Source organism: Equus caballus, chromosome 18 (assembly GCF_041296265.1).
Source record: "Equus caballus isolate H_3958 breed thoroughbred chromosome 18, TB-T2T, whole genome shotgun sequence".
Lineage (NCBI taxonomy): Eukaryota > Metazoa > Chordata > Mammalia > Perissodactyla > Equidae > Equus > Equus caballus.
The window spans coordinates 56,977,331-56,994,111 of record NC_091701.1 but is presented as its reverse complement, the minus strand read 5'-3'; the positions used below and the strand labels follow the sequence as shown (position 1 = coordinate 56,994,111).

Sequence of the window (16,781 nt, the reverse complement as noted above, 5' to 3'; positions counted from 1 at the left end):
CCTGCCGCTGCCCCGAGTTGAGGGTTAGGGCTAATTTTATAAGGCATAGGTATGTGAGTTATCTCTTTACAAGACAAAGAATATGTAAAAAAGTTAAAATGGTATCAGTGGCTGTATGGTCTGGCCATTTGGCGGTCCCACAACTTTAGATAAGAATCAAACCGGATTGAGTAAATGGCAGAAGTCACCGCTTGAATTTTATCCTCGGCTAAAGACAAAGGAGGATTTGTGGGGGGGGGGGGGGGCAGTTACATGAGGTTGCCAGACAGTAACCAACTTAAGTTCTTGCCTCTGGCATTGATTAAGAGCTTCTAGAGATAAGACCATCCCCCCCTTCTTCCTGGCACAGAGAGGGAGGCATCTTCACAGATAGAGGTTTCCCTTAGAAATGTAAATGTTTCCCAACAAAGGGGCAAACAAATTCCACTCCTTGGAGCCTGAATCTCATCTGTAGTTTTAAAACTAACCAGCCTAAAAATCCTCATCATAAACCATTTTAAAATTAAGCAGCCTAAAAATCCTCATCATTTCCTGTCCCATCTCTGACTCTTCCCTTGAAAGCCATCTTCAGCTTCTTTCATTTCCTCAAATTCACAAGCTTTCTATTGCCTCTGGGTTTTAGATACTATTCCTTCTTCCTGGGACACTGATCTTTTGAATATCAGCTTAAACATTTCACTTTCTTTGGGAGACTTTTTCTGACCTTCGACTAAATGTGGCCCCGGCTTTATGCCCTATGTTTCTCCTACTATTATGCTCATTTGTGGTCATTACTTGACTAGCAAAATATATTGTTTGCTATCTTCTGTTTTTAAACTTTTCTTCCCTCTGTAACATTAGAGTAATATATCCTTTTATCTCGTTATTTTCTTAGCTTTCTTCATCTCCTACAATTAATTTATACCTCAATTTTGGGCTCAGCTTTCTTCACTTTTTAAATTGGAAAATTAATCTAAAGATTAGGAAATGTGCAATTGTATCAGCTCTTCTGATCTCCCATTAGATTATATTAAGTTTTGGATTATATGAAGTTTTGAGTTAATTTTTGAGAATTATCCCATAAGTAGTATAATAAAGACTTGGACAAAGCATGTTTTAAGATGTGTTGTTTTTAAAAAACTACTAAGACTTAATGAAATAAATCTTCCCAGCTTTTAAATTGGAAGATTAACATTTACACATGTATCAACATAATTATTTTTTCTCCTCAAGTTATAAGTTTATCAGGTGGTGTAGAGAGCTGGAGAGATGGTGGGGAGGGTTTCTAACATTTTTGTGCACCTTGGTCATGCTGAAGCATCTCTGCGTCTAGTTTTCATGCGGCTTTGGATATTTTGGCAATGCATACCCCACAGTCTTGGAGTTCGTCTACTCAGAGTTGGTCTGTGGTGGATGAGGCCCTTCTCCAGAGATGCAGACCCTGACAAGGTAAGAACAGACAGGCTGTGCCTAACATGGTCCACACCTCTGATAGGCAATCACCAGAATATGTGCTGACCTCCTTATCCTTATTTTTTCCCATTCTAAGGCTTTCCCTATCAGAAAAATGTTATTGATCTCACTAGTGGCTTAAGTCTTTATCATTTAGGACAATTTAAGTCTTTATCATAAGGACATTTAAATCTTTATCATTTAGGACAATTGTTCTATGTTTGAAGCACCTGTGAACATTTAAAGAATACTAATGCCTAATATTGATTGATTCAATTTGAGATGGGGAGGAGGCCGGGCACTGATATTTTGAAAACCTTCTCAGGTAGTTCTCACATGCAGCCAGAGTGGAGAACCACTGATTTAGGCGACAGGATGTGCCTCACCTTGCTTAATAAACTGATTTATCAACCTTTTGACTTTCTTTATATGTCGACTTTTACTTCATCTCCATCTCCCTCATTCCAGTAAATGGCTCTTCCATCCATACAGTTTCTCAAATTGAAACCTGAGATTCTTTCTCAAGTCCTCCATCCCCAACCAATCCTTCAGAAAGTACTGTAGACATAACTTCCAACGCATCTGTCTGCTTCTCTTCACCTCCGCTGCCTTTCTCTTAACCCAGACTATCCTCTCACCTTACCTGGACCACTGAAATTTCCTAACTGGTTTCTCCTGTTCCAATCCTGCATCATCTTCTGCAAAGTTCTTATTTTTTAAAAAGTGATCTTAAACTTTTCATTATAAAATATTTCAAACATTTAGACAAGAATAAGCCATCAAGGTTTATAAAATCTTAACATTGTAGTATATTTAATTCACAGTTTTTTTTTTAAAGAAGGAAAACTTTGTTGTTACAGTTGATGGCATCTCAGTATACCTCTCCTTAATGCCATTTTCTCCTATCCTTCCCACAGGTAGCTATAAATTTAGAGTTTATTATTCCCATGCATGCTCTATACTTTTTGCTACATATTTGAATCCATACATAATATTTAGTATTGTTTTTAAATATTGGTAGTATTATATAGATGTTATCAGATTGCAGCTTGTTTGTGTCACTTAACGTGTTTTTTATATTTGTTCATGTTAATACAAGTAGCTTTAGTTTATTCATTTTAATTATTGTACAGTATGCTATCAAAATAGGTCATAATTTATTTTTCTGTTGATCAACATTCAAATGATTTTCAGTTTTTTCTTTTCATAATTGATGTTGCAGTAAACATTTGTATATCTGTCCTCTGTACATGTGCAAAGTGTCTCTAAAGATATGCCAAGGAGTGAAATGTGAGGCCTTAGGACCTTTTCAACTTTTCTACATTTTGCGTGATTGCAGCACAATTTCTAAAAAAAAAATCCTATTACTCAAAAACATATTATGGAACACCTACAATATGCCAGTATGAAGCAGTAAACAAGAGAGACAAAATCTCTGCTCTCTCAGATCCTATATATTAGTAGGAAGAGAACAAGTAAACAAATAAGATGGTTTCAGAGAATGCTAAGTGCTGAGTAATGAATCATATCATCCTTCTGCTTCAGGATCTTCAGTGATTTTCCATTGCGTTTAGGATTAATATAACTCCTGTCCAGGCCTATTAGACTTGGCACCATCTGCTCCCTGCCTCCTTCTTGCATTCTACCTTTGGCTTCCTATGCTCTCACCACATTGACCTTTGAGTTTTTGGAACTTACTAAGCTTTTTCCTGCTTCAGGACCTTCACATGCATTGTTCCAGCTTCCTGGAAAGTTTTTCCCACCATTCTTTGACTGGCCAATTCTTACTCATGATTCAAGTCACAGCTTATGTGTCCTGTTTTCAGAGAGACTTTCCTTGATCACCATAAAAATAGATCCCTACTTTTAAGTTTCTCTCATGAAACCTTGTTATTTTCCTCAATGTCGCTTAGCACAAGATGTGGTTATACATTTATATGTCATCTGCCTCACCTATCAGATGGCAGGTTCCGTGAAGCTTCCTGTTATATCTCCCAGCCCACAGCCTGACACATAATGGTTCCTCAGTGAATTTTAAAAAAAATCAATACAAATTCATGTTATTCTGAAAGTTTGGCTACGGGCTCATTTTGGGCAGGAGATCTGGTTTTGTTTGGGTTTGATTTCCCTTTCTCCTGTGGGGCTCTCCCCTCCCTAACTACAGATTTCAGGGCCTCCAAAGCTCTAGATCATGGTAGACGGCAGTGCTTTGGTCTTGTTTTGTAAGCTTCTTTAACAAGGGGTCTGGGGGCATTTGACTAAGCCTCATTTCAGGCCCTGGCTTGAAGCAGTGAGCCTGGATCCAGTTTATCATCTTCCCTGGGACATTTTTAGTCACTGTTACCCTTTCAGGAGCCAGTCTTTCCTCTCTCTCTCTCTCCCTCTCCCCTTCCTCCCTTCCTTCCTTCTTTCTCTTTCTTTTTTCTTTCTTACCACTTGAAAGTAAGTTGAAGGTGTTATGAAATTTCACCCCAAAATACTCTAGCATGTATATCCTAAAAATAAGAACGTTCTCCAACATAGTTGCAGTACAGTCACGTGCCACATAATGACATTTCGGTCAATGACAGAACACATATACGACAGTGGTCGCTTAAGATTATAATGGAGCTGAAGAATTCCTATTACCTAGTGATGTCATAGCCACCATAACATCCTAGTGCAACATATTACTCATGTGTTTGAGGTGATACTGGTATAAACAAACCTACCGCCTGTCAGTCATATAGAATAAGGATATAAAGAAAGAAAATATTTCTGTACAGCTGTACAATGTGTCTGTGTTTTAAGCAAAGTGTTATTACAACAGAGTCAAAAAGTTTAAAAAAATTTAAAAGTTTGTAAAGTAAAAATATCACAATAAGCTAAGATTATTGTTGAAAAAGAAGTTTTTTAAGAATAAGTTAAGTGTACAGCATTTATAAAGTCGACAGTAGTGTCCAGTAATGTCCTAGGCCTTCACATTCACTCAGCACTCACTCACTGACTCCCCCACAGCCACTTCCAGTCCTGCCAGCTCCATTCATGGTAAGTGCCCTGTACAGGTATACAATTTTTTATCTTTTATATCATATTCTTACTGTGTCTTTTCTATGTTTCGATACTCAAATATTTACCATTGTGTTACAATTTCCTACAGTATTCAGTACACATCATGCTGTATAGGTTTGTAGTCCAGGAGCAATAGGTTATACCATCTAGCTAGGTGTGTAGTAGGCTACACCATCTAGGTTTGTCTAAGTACACTCTATGATGTTTGCACAACATCGAAATTGCCTAACGATGCACTTCTCAGAACATATCCCTGTTGTTAAGCAACACACAACCGTGCCACTATTGTACCCAAGGAAATTTATATTGATACAATGATATTACCTAGCATAAAGTCCACGTTCAACTTTCTCTTAACTGTCTGCCCCAAAATTGCGTAAGAATTCCCAGTGAAGGATCATACATTTTATTTAGATTTCCAGTCTCTTCAGTCTTCTTTAAACCAACACAGCTCCCATGACTTTATTTTATTTTTATTTTTGTTTTTTTGTCTCTCATGATATTGAATCCTTGAAAAGTTCAGATCAGGCTTCTGATAGAATGACCAATAATCTAAATTTTTCTTACTTTTCTTTTCCTGAATGATCAGATTCATGCTGTACATTTGACAAGAACGCTCCCTGTTCTTGGTGATGCTGTATGATTCTCATTGCATCACATCAGGAGGCACACAATTAATGGTGATGCTAAGTTTGATTACTTGCTTAAATGGTGTCTATCAGATCTCTTCATTTGAAGACATCACTTTCTCTTTGAATTTAATAAGGCATCTTTGGGGTGGCACTTTGAGATGATGTGAGTATCCTATTTAGCAACAACACTTCACCCAGTGATATTAGTATTTACTGATGATCCTTGCTTGAATCCATTTATTGGTAGTTGCAAAAAATAGATATTCTGTAATTTTATCATTCTTTCTACATTTTTTTAGCTAAATTCTATAAAGAAGCCTTTTATCTCTTCCCTCCCCACCACACTTTTTTTTAGAGTATTTTTAAGGTACCACTGTGGGCTCATAGGTTCTTTTTTCACAGGATCATTTTGACCAGAAGTAAAGTATTGCTTTTCTGCATATTTTTTATACTGCTTAATGTGTATTTATTATGTATTTTTCTTATATGATATGTCATAGCCAGTTGTCTATGTGAAATAACATATTCCAATAAATAGCATAATGTGGAGTTCCGCTAAAAACACTTGCCCCTTCCCCAATTTTGTTATGTTATTATAGACAGGTTTAAACTTTCTCTCTCCATTTACCATGGTTAACAACTATGGTGGTGATTTATTATCGTTTATGTTCCTTTGGTTAATTCAACATGAAATCAAATCTGTTATTGTTGTTTAAAAATCCGTGGGGTAAAGTTCCCAGTGATAAGTTATCATACGCAGAAATACGCTTCTGTCTCCTTCTCCCTGACGACAGTGTACTTGAGTTAATGCCCTCTCTGTCTTATTTTTAGGATAGAAGATTCAATGATGAAATTGACAAGCTAACTGGATACAAGACAAAATCACTATTGTGCATGCCTATCCGAAGCAGTGATGGTGAGATTATCGGTGTGGCTCAAGCGATAAATAAGATTCCTGAAGGTGCTCCATTTACTGAAGATGATGAAAAAGTAAGATTTCATGCCTTTCATGACTTTTACGTTCCTTCTTGATTGATTGCTATTCTCCCTGAAAAGGAAAAGGAATTACGTGAACAACTGTTGGATTAGCCTATTCATGAATCACAGAGCTTTTTCTCATGTAATGCAAAATATAATGGGAGTTTCCTGATATTTCATAGAATGTTATATAATTGACAATAATTACTTTAAATTTTTTTTAGCTTACTTTTTATTGAAATCCTCAGTAGTATTCTTATTATTCTCTGGTCTTTATCTTCCTTATAAGTAAGCTTTTTAATTGAGGATCGCACCACCACCACGCATAGCCCAAGGGGAGATAGGAAAGTTACTGTTTCAGAAACTCAGCACTACTATGAAGAATTGTTTTCTCAGTTATTATATAAAAATCTCAATAAAATGAATGTTATTTAATTGTTATTCCAAATTGCTAATAAAAAGAACAGTATTTTTGTCCCTGAAGAGCAGTTGACCTTGGTAGAGGTGATGTACTTTTTGCTTTGAAATTTTCAGTTCTTTCACCAGTAGTTTATTCACCAGCTGTGTTAAAAGAAAGACTCATCAGAGACCTAAAGTTCTTGCTTCATGTTGAATAGGATCTGGTGGAATGTTTATAAGATTTGTGGTAAAAGCAAATTTCAAGTTAGTTTAAGTTTGATGACTGCCTTACTCCTATTTGATTAAAAAAAGCACTTTATAATTTAACCTTCTGGATGTGGGGTTGCTATTTGCCAGTGCTAATTACTAATGCATGAAATTAATGCAAATTTTCTGGTACAAAAGGTCAATATAAAATATGATTATAAGGAAACAAGACTTTTAAGTGAAGAGAGTCCTTTATTGAGGTGATTTCTATAGTGGCATTTGAACAGCCTAAATCCCAAAACAGGTTTATAAACTCTTAGAGCATGATAGGACCTCAGATGATTTCTTACTAATTCTGTAACCAACCTCAAGGGATAAGGAACCACCACCTCATTTGAGTATTTCCTTGCTCCAAATGTTATATTTTTCTCCTCTGCAATTATCCCATGTGCCCACAGTAGCATTTTGTCTTCTAGCCTCTACAATTACCTCACCTAATTAAAAAAACCCAGTCTAGTCTCACTTCTTGGAAGAAGCCTTACCAGTTAGGGCAGGTAGATTGTGTTCACGCAGGTGACGCTTCATGGAGAGTATTTTATCTCAACTTCTGTATCTGGTTATTGTTCTTTCCTGCAAGGATTCTATATATATTGTAAACTAACAGGAGTGAAGAAAAAGTAAAGCAGAAAACAAAATCTGGAAATGGTTAATGGGAAAGAACAAGGTCTAGATACTTCCAAACAGGACACTGTGGCATAATGGCTGCATACAGGCCATATGATGAGTCTAACTGGGTTGAAATTCCATGTCTGCCATGGCCTTTGTAACCTAGGGCAAGTTTCTTAGCTTCTCTGTGCTCCAATTACCTCCCCTTAGAAGACAGATGATAATAATAATACTTATCTCATAGGGCCATAGGGGGATTAAATGAGAGAATACAAGGAAAGAACCTGGAAGAGTACCCAGCACACACTAAGTCCTCGTAAAAGATTAGCTTTTACTGACAGCATAATATGTGTGAGATACAGCAGGGTCTCAGTTGAAAAATTACCTCTGTATAATTTAAGTCCATAAGTTTTTACTAACCACTATCTATATCCCCAGTAACCTTCCACTGTTGGAGTTTCAACAATGAAATGGGGGATATACTTCTTTCTAAATTCACAGTTCTCTTGTGTGATTGTTAATGCACATATTGTTTTACTTGGCTGTACAAGGTTAGGCTTATACTAATTTGTATTCTACTTTTTAGTGTAAAGTTATTTTTACACATATGTCCACATGTGAATGTAGTCTACCTTTGCCATTTTTAGGGATTATAAAGTTTTCTTCTTTTTCTTTTTTTACAGAACCTAGTTTGCTTAGTCATTGTCCTATTATATTACTGAACATTTGAGTTGTTTCCAGTTTTTCAGTAATACAAATAGCCCCTGTATGAGCATCTTGAACAAATTACCTTTTTCTTTTGTGTTATTTCCTTGGGGCATATTCCAAAGACTGAAATTACTGAGTCAAAGGGCAAGAAAAGTTTTATAGCTCTCATTCCAAGTTATCAGAGAGCTTTTGGGAATATTGAACCCATTGACAATGGTAGCAGCAGGCATAGACCTCTTTTCTCAGAGCCCTGCCAACTTTGTTCAGTTCACATTTTAAAACTCAAATTAGTTTTCCTTTGTCTGCCAGGCAGGCTTCAGACAATCTCCTCCCACATTCACCAGAATAAATTCTAGCAACAGAAGTTTCAGTGTTACCTATTAGTAAGGAAAGAAGGAAGGGAAATGGAAGCCCAGCGGTTAGTGTTGAGTATGGGTCTCTGGATCAGACAGCCTCCAAGGCAGGTTCAAGTCTTTGCCCTGCTGCTGACTAGCTGAGTGGCCTTGAGCAGGTGGCTCAATCCCTCTTAGCCCCAGAACCTCCATGACAGGGTTGTTGTGAGGAGTAAAATGGATAATAGATGTAAAGGGCTTCGGGTAGCACTTATCAGTAAATGAGCTTCATGACATCTCACCGTCTATTTAACAGCCAAACTAAAATAATTTGAACTCTATTTGTTATTTTACTTTATATACATAACTGCTATGTCATCGTTCATATGGGTAGTGGTAAATTTATTGCACATTTTGCAATAATCGTATGTCCTGATATCCTAAAATGTCAACTTCTGGAGACTATTAGCTGTGTTATGTTTGGTATAATTCCAAAACATTTTGCAATATGAAAGTCAGTAAATTATTTGCCTGAGGTAAATTAAAAATTAAATGTGGCATATTCATTTCCGGGCTATTTCTTTATCTAATATAACTGTGTATAGGATCATATTGTGTTTCTTGAAAATTCTATACCTATGTCTCGGTGGCTATGGTGTACTATGTAATAGTTGAATAGTTGAGCCTGGAAAGGTCATCAAGTCCATTTCCTACCAACTCTGCCCTCATCCAATGCAGGAATCTTTACCTGACAGATGGTCAACCAGCCTCTGCCTGAAAACTTCCATTTTAATGACTTTAAAATCATCATGCTCTTTAAAGTTCTTGCATAATTAGCAATAATTTTATCAGCAGTAGTTAGAGCTTTGTGTGAAATATAGTCTGCCATATGCACATATTAATAATTTAAGTTACATACTGACAAATTCCTAGTTTGGTAATTCACATTGCAAGTGCACACAAAAGCAGACCATACCAAATTGATGATTAGAATTTCCTGGTTCTCTTCATGTGTTTGTAGCAAATGTTCTCGTTTTCAGTGATAGGTATAAGCTAACTGATTTAGGCTGTATGATTAGGCTCCTTGCAACCAATTAATTTGTAAAGGGAGGTATTATTTTGTAAATAAAATAATGAGACCTGGATGGGAACAAACATTTATGATCTATTAAGATGTATGGACACGCCAGAATGAAACCTGGGATACGGAAATGAGCGCAGACTCTTACATACCCTTCCCAGGTTGCATGTACCTCAGCCCCAAAGGAGCCATTTCTTATTGCAGTGTTGCATAAAGAATAATATGTCTATTGCAGTTACTTTCCAACAGCCAACATATAAACAGTTGTGGCTTGAAGTTCTTTAGCTAATCTCTATAGGGTTTCTTTAGCCTGTGGTCACCTGTCTTCAGCTAATAATTCAGAGTTTCAGCTACTCTGCTGAATATTCTTCATGTGGACATGTTCAGACTCCCTGCAAAGCTGGAATGCAGCCAACTGAGCTTGGCTGCCATGAGACTGGCCATGTTCCAGGAGCTTGTTATGGGTGACGCTGCCCTGCCAATTGATGTTGAGGATGGTGCATGGATAATGCTAATAAGTCTCACAGAAGCTGGAGTTTTGTTATTTGCAACAGGTCTGAGACTCACAACCAGATAACGGGGGGATTTGATAAGCTCTTGGCCTTACATCTTTAAGCTGTTCCTGATTGTGTGAAGGCTAATGTTTAGGATCCTGGTGAGATGTCAAGGGCACAAAAGGTATTAAAGTTCCTTTTAGTGAGGAGGAGGGATGTTGAGTATCTCATGCTGATAGGGTTGACAAATTGGTGGTCCCAGAAGACTGAATGCAGCTCACAGATGTGTGACTTGCATAGGATTTGACTGACATAGGATTAATTTTTTTTTTTAATTTGAAAGCCCTCAGACAGCTGAAAACTCTAGTTCTACCATAATAACCAATCCCCAAACAACTAGTCTGTTTAATAAAATCAGCTTAATAGGAGCAAAGATGGACAGGCTTCTTCTGTCATCTTCTGAAGAGTTAGTTTCTACACAAAGGTACTTTTCAAAAAGTAATTTAAAAAAAAAAAAGCTTGTTATGTATAAGGCTAGTGGTATTACAACAGCTCTGCCAGGCAAGTTTGTTTTCTGTTAACACTCCATTGTCTTTTAGATACTCAAATGCTAAACGAGCAGTGAATTAACTAATTGTAAGAAGTAGCCTTTGTGTTTACATCTCATTTTTTCCCCTTTTCTGGCTATATTACAATTAAGTTAAATTTTCAAACCAGTTGCAATAAAATTATAATTAAAAATGAGTGTTTGGCAAAAAGATTTCAAAAGTCCTGGCAGATGGCTCATGATTTCAAATTACATTTGATCAATAAGATTTCAGTCCTGGAAAAATTTGGATTGAATCTTGTAACTCGTTCATTGTCATGCTTTATCTACATTTAAACTGTCTAGTCGCTGCACTATTTGCCTTTTAATGACTGTAACCCAGATCCCATTAATTGCTGTGAAACTACAAGAGCTTCAGAGACACATTTGTTCATGTTCTATGTGTTCCCTGGACTATATCTGACTGAGAGGTTCAAAAACAAGTGAGATTTACAAGAAAACTATTACCAACACAGTCCTGTCAGAACTCAGGTTAAAGACTCTTGCTTAGGCAGAGTCTAACTTTGGAGTTGGAAGGCCAGGCTGCCCGCCAGGGCCCAGCTTAGGGGGTAAGACTCAACAGAAATGCATCACTCTGCCCCTGCTTTGGTCCTGTGCTTCCCCCTCCCACACCTTTACTTATATTCTTATCTAACTGCGCGAAGTTCTCCTCTTCTTCACCCTCTCTCAAGGCTGAAGTAAAATCCTGTCATCTCAGACTTAAGTAGGCACTATTCCAAAAGTGATTATTGTTTGTCCTTAACAGTGGTTCCTAATTTTTTATAGTTCAACATTTTTTTTCAGATGTCCCCAGTGATTGCAGTTGGATTTTGACTAACCATTCACTGAGAAAATATATAATGACCAAATATTCAAGAAGTAAAAAAAAAATCAATAACAGCAATTGACAAAAATAAAGGGCAATACCTACATAGTGTGTTTTATGTTCCAGATGCAGATAATGCTTTGTATGCGTGCAGATTTTCAGGCCCCTGCCAAAAGTTCCAGTGTCCTCAGATGACTGATATGCTGGCATTTGTAATTTCCTGCTTCCTTAGCCTCTCTTTTTTTGTTTCTAAGAGTTACCAAGGAAATGATAAGTGTTTAGATGAAGGATCCTTCCATCTCTTCCCGTCTACTTTGCAGAACCTAGTAAGGTAGTTTGCATTTAGCAGAAACATGAAATAGCAGGAACACAAAATAAATGGACTAAATAAGTTACAGGGCTGTAACTGTTACAATGCAGAATGGGGAGGATTTTGAGTGATCATTGACCTGAGCATCATTCTTAATGGCTAAATAGTATTCCATTGTGTGGAAGAACCATTGGTTCATTCACTACTTACTGCGTTTCAACTTAGTAGACATTACTATGTTTGAGGCATTGTTCCAAGTGCTGGGGTTAAACTGCTGAATAAAACAGACAAAAGTTCCTGCCCTCTTAGAGTTTACATTCCTGTGGTAAAAACACACAATAAACAGAGCAAATATACAAGTAGAAAGCATAACCTCAAGTAGTGATTAGATATATAATTTTTATAATTTAGATAATTCAACAATTTTTTTTTTCTGTAGCTTTTATTCATATGCTTAATTAGGTTGAGGCAATATCAAAAGTCCTCACATAAAATAGCGTCTTTCGCTAGGGAACAAGATTTGATCCAAAGCTCTCTCAGATAACTATGATAAATTGTGGCAGACTCTTTGACTGAATGTCTTTCTCTTTTCCTCTAAACTCCAGGCATTCACGTGAGTCGTGGGTCCCTCTAGGCTGCCTCAAGCACTAAATATGAAGTACAAGAAAGTGTTGTCTTTTTATTAGATTCACATCAAGCATCTTTGTGCTGCATCTTCTCATGAATATCAGGCTGTGATCACATTATCAATTTACCATCACCTGAACGGGGAAGTTAAGAGACTTGACCTTCTTAACCTGACACAGCTGGGCTGTAGATAGATAGTACTGGACAGACAGGACTCTGGGGCAGCGGGCAGGAAAAGGTCAGGGGCTGAGAGGAGTTTGGTGCATTCTCATTTTCAGGGACTAGTACATCCACAGCTTTGAATAGCTCGCAGGTCATGAAATAGTCTTTTAGTCGAGCCCCGTCTAAAGCGTGAGATGACAAAAAACTGTCTTATAAATTGTATCTCTGATTTATACAGGGCTTGGACGAGGGAGAATAATCTGCAATCACAGATTAGAAACAATAAGCATTTGTTGGCAGGAAAAATTATTATTAAAGAACTAGAACAGGGTGTTGTGGATTCTTGTTTACTGGAAATTTCAAATTGAGACAGATAAGTGTTTTCTTTGAATAACTAGCTTAGTGTTATCTGAATAAAACAGCAAGTTTGCTTCTTTTCACCTGAGAATACTGAAATACTTGAATTGGAATTTTGAAAACTTAAGTCAAATTCTTTTTTTATTAAAAATGGATTTTAGTAGAATTACAAGTATATTTGGCTATCTTTCTGGGTTTATTTTCCCTTCCTTTTATGATAAGATTATTTCCTAATTGTAGAGGTAATATAAGCTTGTTATAGAAAATTTGCAAAGTACAAAAAAAAAAAGGGAAAACAAAAAATCACCCATAATCCCAATGTTCAGAGATAACACTGTTAATATTCTTGGTGTATTCTTTATATTTATTTATTTTTACCTATAAATAAAGATGTATTTCCAAATTTGCATCATAGAATATACATGGTATTTTATCATGCTTTAAACAGTTCTTCAAGGATGCAATTTATATGTTTGCATTATATGCTACCGTGTAGTTATACATAGTTTATTTATTTATTTTATTCTTCACTATTTAGGTTGTTTTCAAAATCATGTTATAATAAAATTACAATTAATGACCTTCTTTCTAAATAAATTTTGGACCACATCTTAGGATAGCTATATTAAATTGCTGTTTTGTAGGTCAAAAATATTGGTAATTTCTTGTGGTCCAAACTGATGCTTAGGATTACTGGGTCAAGGAGTTTGAACATTAGTTTTTGTATAACAGGCTTAATGAAATATAATTCACATACCTTACAATTCATCTATTTAAAGTATAAATTCAATGGTTTTTAGTGTATTTGTGGAGATGTGTAATCATCGCCACACTCTATTTAAAACATTTTCACCACACACAATTTAAGACATTTTCATCACCCCAAAAGAAACCCCACACTCATTAGTGGTCACTCTCCATTTACCCTCAGCTCTCTCAGTCCAATTTACTTACCAATTTACTTCCTGTCTCTATGGATTTGCTTATTTTAGGCAGTTCAAATAAATGGAATCATACAATATGTGGTCCTTTATGACTGGCTTCTTTCACTTAGCAGAACATTTTCAAGGTTCATCCATGTTGTAGCATGTATCAGTACTACTTCATTTCTTTTTGTGGCTGAATATGATTTCATTATATGGATATACCATGTTTTATTTATCAGTTGATGATTATTTGGGTTGTTTACACTTCTTGACTACAACGAATAATGCTGCTATGAACATTTGCATACAAGTTTTTGTGTGAACATATGTTTTAATTTTTCTTGGCAATATACCTGGGAGTGGAATTACTGGGTCATATGGTAACTCTAATGTTTAACCTTTTGAGGAACTATCAGACTTTTCCAAAGTGGCTGCCCTATTTTACATTTCCACCAGCAATTTTTGAGTGTTCCAGTTTCTCCACTTCCTTGCCAATTAGTCATCCTGGTGGGTATGAAGTGGTATTTCATAGTGGTTTCATTTCATTGTGGTTTTGATTTGCCTTTCCTTATGGTTAATGATGTTGAGCATCTTTACTTGTACTTATTGGTGGAACATTTATTTTTAAGACTCTTGATAAATTTCACCCATTTTCTCTCCAGAAAATTGTAATGCCAATAGTAGTATATTAACTCACTGAACCTTTACCAGCTTCAATATTATAATTTTTTAAAATTGCATTGCCTTGATTTCTAATTTCATTTTATTTCCACTCCTTTGATTTATTCTGAGTATGAATGCACTCCACAAGGAATTAATTAACCATTGGTCTAAGTTAAAATGTATTTTTTTAACTAGAAAAAAAGACTATGCAACTGACCTAAGCCAATTTGATCACACATAACTACTAGGTTGTTCACAATAGCTCCTAGGTACATCATAATAGCTGCCAAAAAGTTTGAAGTAGATAAGAGTTGACTACTGACTATCCTATAAATTTGTTGCTTGGTTTTAGTGAAAGCAAGTCTCAGATCAAATTCTACTGCATATAAAGACATTTATTTAAACAAAAATTCATCGTCAAATCAGGTCAAATAGTTCAGATGCCCTGGGCAGTAAGCTTCATGAAATCCAAGCTCTCTTTGTTTCAGGTAATCTAAATATGCCCTCAAAACATTTCAGAAGCAGAATCTGGCTGCTCTTGTGGTGGCCATCGGGCAACCAGAATCCTTTGACCCAAAGGCAGGATTGGACAGCGTCAGAGTCTATGCCTAAGGATACAAGTTTGAACTTCCTAGATTTTTATACCTTATTAATACAAGGGTTAGGGGGTGTCTCTAGAATATTATTACCAATATACATATCTTGAATACCACTAATCGCAGTAATTAAAGTCTATATCTATACTCCATTGTGCTGATTGACAAGCTACAAATTTCACCAGTGAAATTTCTAACATTGGCAAAGCCCCTCGCTATTGCTGGCAGGTAGAGCTCTCTGGAGCACTTGTCATAGCCACATTTGGAATATGGCTTTCTGATTACTCCTGGAGGGTAAATTCTTGATAGGGCAGCTGTCTGCTCTTTGATGGCATATGAGACCTACCCCCCTCCACATGCATACATAATTTCACATTATCTTTGCTAAAGAACTTAAAGCAAATTATAGACATCAAAAGAGTATGCAGTGTCTCTCAGTGTTTGTTTTTCTTCTCAAGTGAGAAAAATAGAAAATAATAGAAACCATTTATTAAGTGCCTGTTCTGTAATAGTTGCTTTGCATGGTTATCTCATTTAATTACCAAGAACTCTGTGGGTAATTATTATCACCCTCATCTTATGGATGGGAAAACTGAATGTGAGAGGTTTTAATAATGTGTCCAGGATCACTTGGCTTGTACGTGACAAAGCTGGGTATTGTCTCCGCCTGTCCATCTCCTCATGGCTCATGGGGATGCTTGATGGGTGTCCATGATTTTTCTCTTGTGTTATCCTCACTTCAGGGACTCGTGACCACATAGATCATGTTGTACCTGATGCACATGTATAGGTGGTTAAAGACAATTTGAGATTCTACATATTTAATAAATTTGGGGAGAGTGTGTGACTGAATAAAACATTATTTTTAAATTACATTGCCTGATGGCATTTCAGCCTTTCATAAATATCTGTAACCAAGTTTGAGCTTTATGTCTGTAAGAAAAATAGCAAGACTAACAGGGTAAAGAGTTAGGAATTATTAAAAAAGTAATTGATGGCTTTGAACATATACAACTATGAAGCAGATGATTTAATATTTTCCTTGTATTTCATCTTTGTGTTTTCACTGACAATTAACAAGACATTTTAAATTTGTGGTTTTTAATGTATGTTTTTCCTCCTGAGGATGAAAAGGAGGTGACAATCAGTCTAACTGTAGCTTTCTTTTGCTTTAAGAAGTTGTGCTTCAAGTCAGAATTTGCAAATCGGTGTTCAATTTCACTGGGCAGAGAAGTAAGGTGTTCTAGTGTAAATTACCCTGCAACCTACTTAGAGGGTTTTTTTCTATGTTTAGCAAAATTATGGAGTATGCTGCTTAAATGAAGCTACATTATAGTCCTTGTTGGAGAATTTCAAATAGAATATAAGATGATTTTGTAGCATGCTTTGTAGTTTTTATTTTAACAATATATTGATTTTTAAAATTTACTTAGATATTTCTTTTTTCTTTTTCTTCTTTTCTGTATTGGAGGTAGAAATGAAACCATTTCTTTTTGTCATTTTCCATTATTTCATTTTATTTCTCCCACATGTTCCCTGGATAATATCCTGGCTAGATATGATTGTAGGCTATTTTCACTGGCAGATTCTGATTCCATTGCCAATCAACAACATTAAGGAGCATTGCCCCCACCCCTTTCACATTCTGCACACTCCATTTAGAAACGAGAAAAAGTCTCAAAGGTAGGCTCTACTATATTACCAAAGCAGGCAGCAAAGTCCCCGCAGGGAGGCCCTGAGCTGGAGTGA

General features: G+C 36.2%; 1 protein-coding gene across 1 annotated transcript in view; it reads left to right on the top strand.

Moving 5' to 3' along the window:
• PDE11A (phosphodiesterase 11A) overlaps nucleotides 1-16,781 on the top strand; it is a 388,624-nt gene that overhangs the window by 58,123 nt on the left and 313,720 nt on the right. The window contains exon 2 of the mRNA XM_014732549.3: nucleotides 5,946-6,104. Coding sequence (XP_014588035.2) covers nucleotides 5,946-6,104 — 159 coding nt within the window. The remainder of the gene's footprint in view (nucleotides 1-5,945; nucleotides 6,105-16,781) is intronic.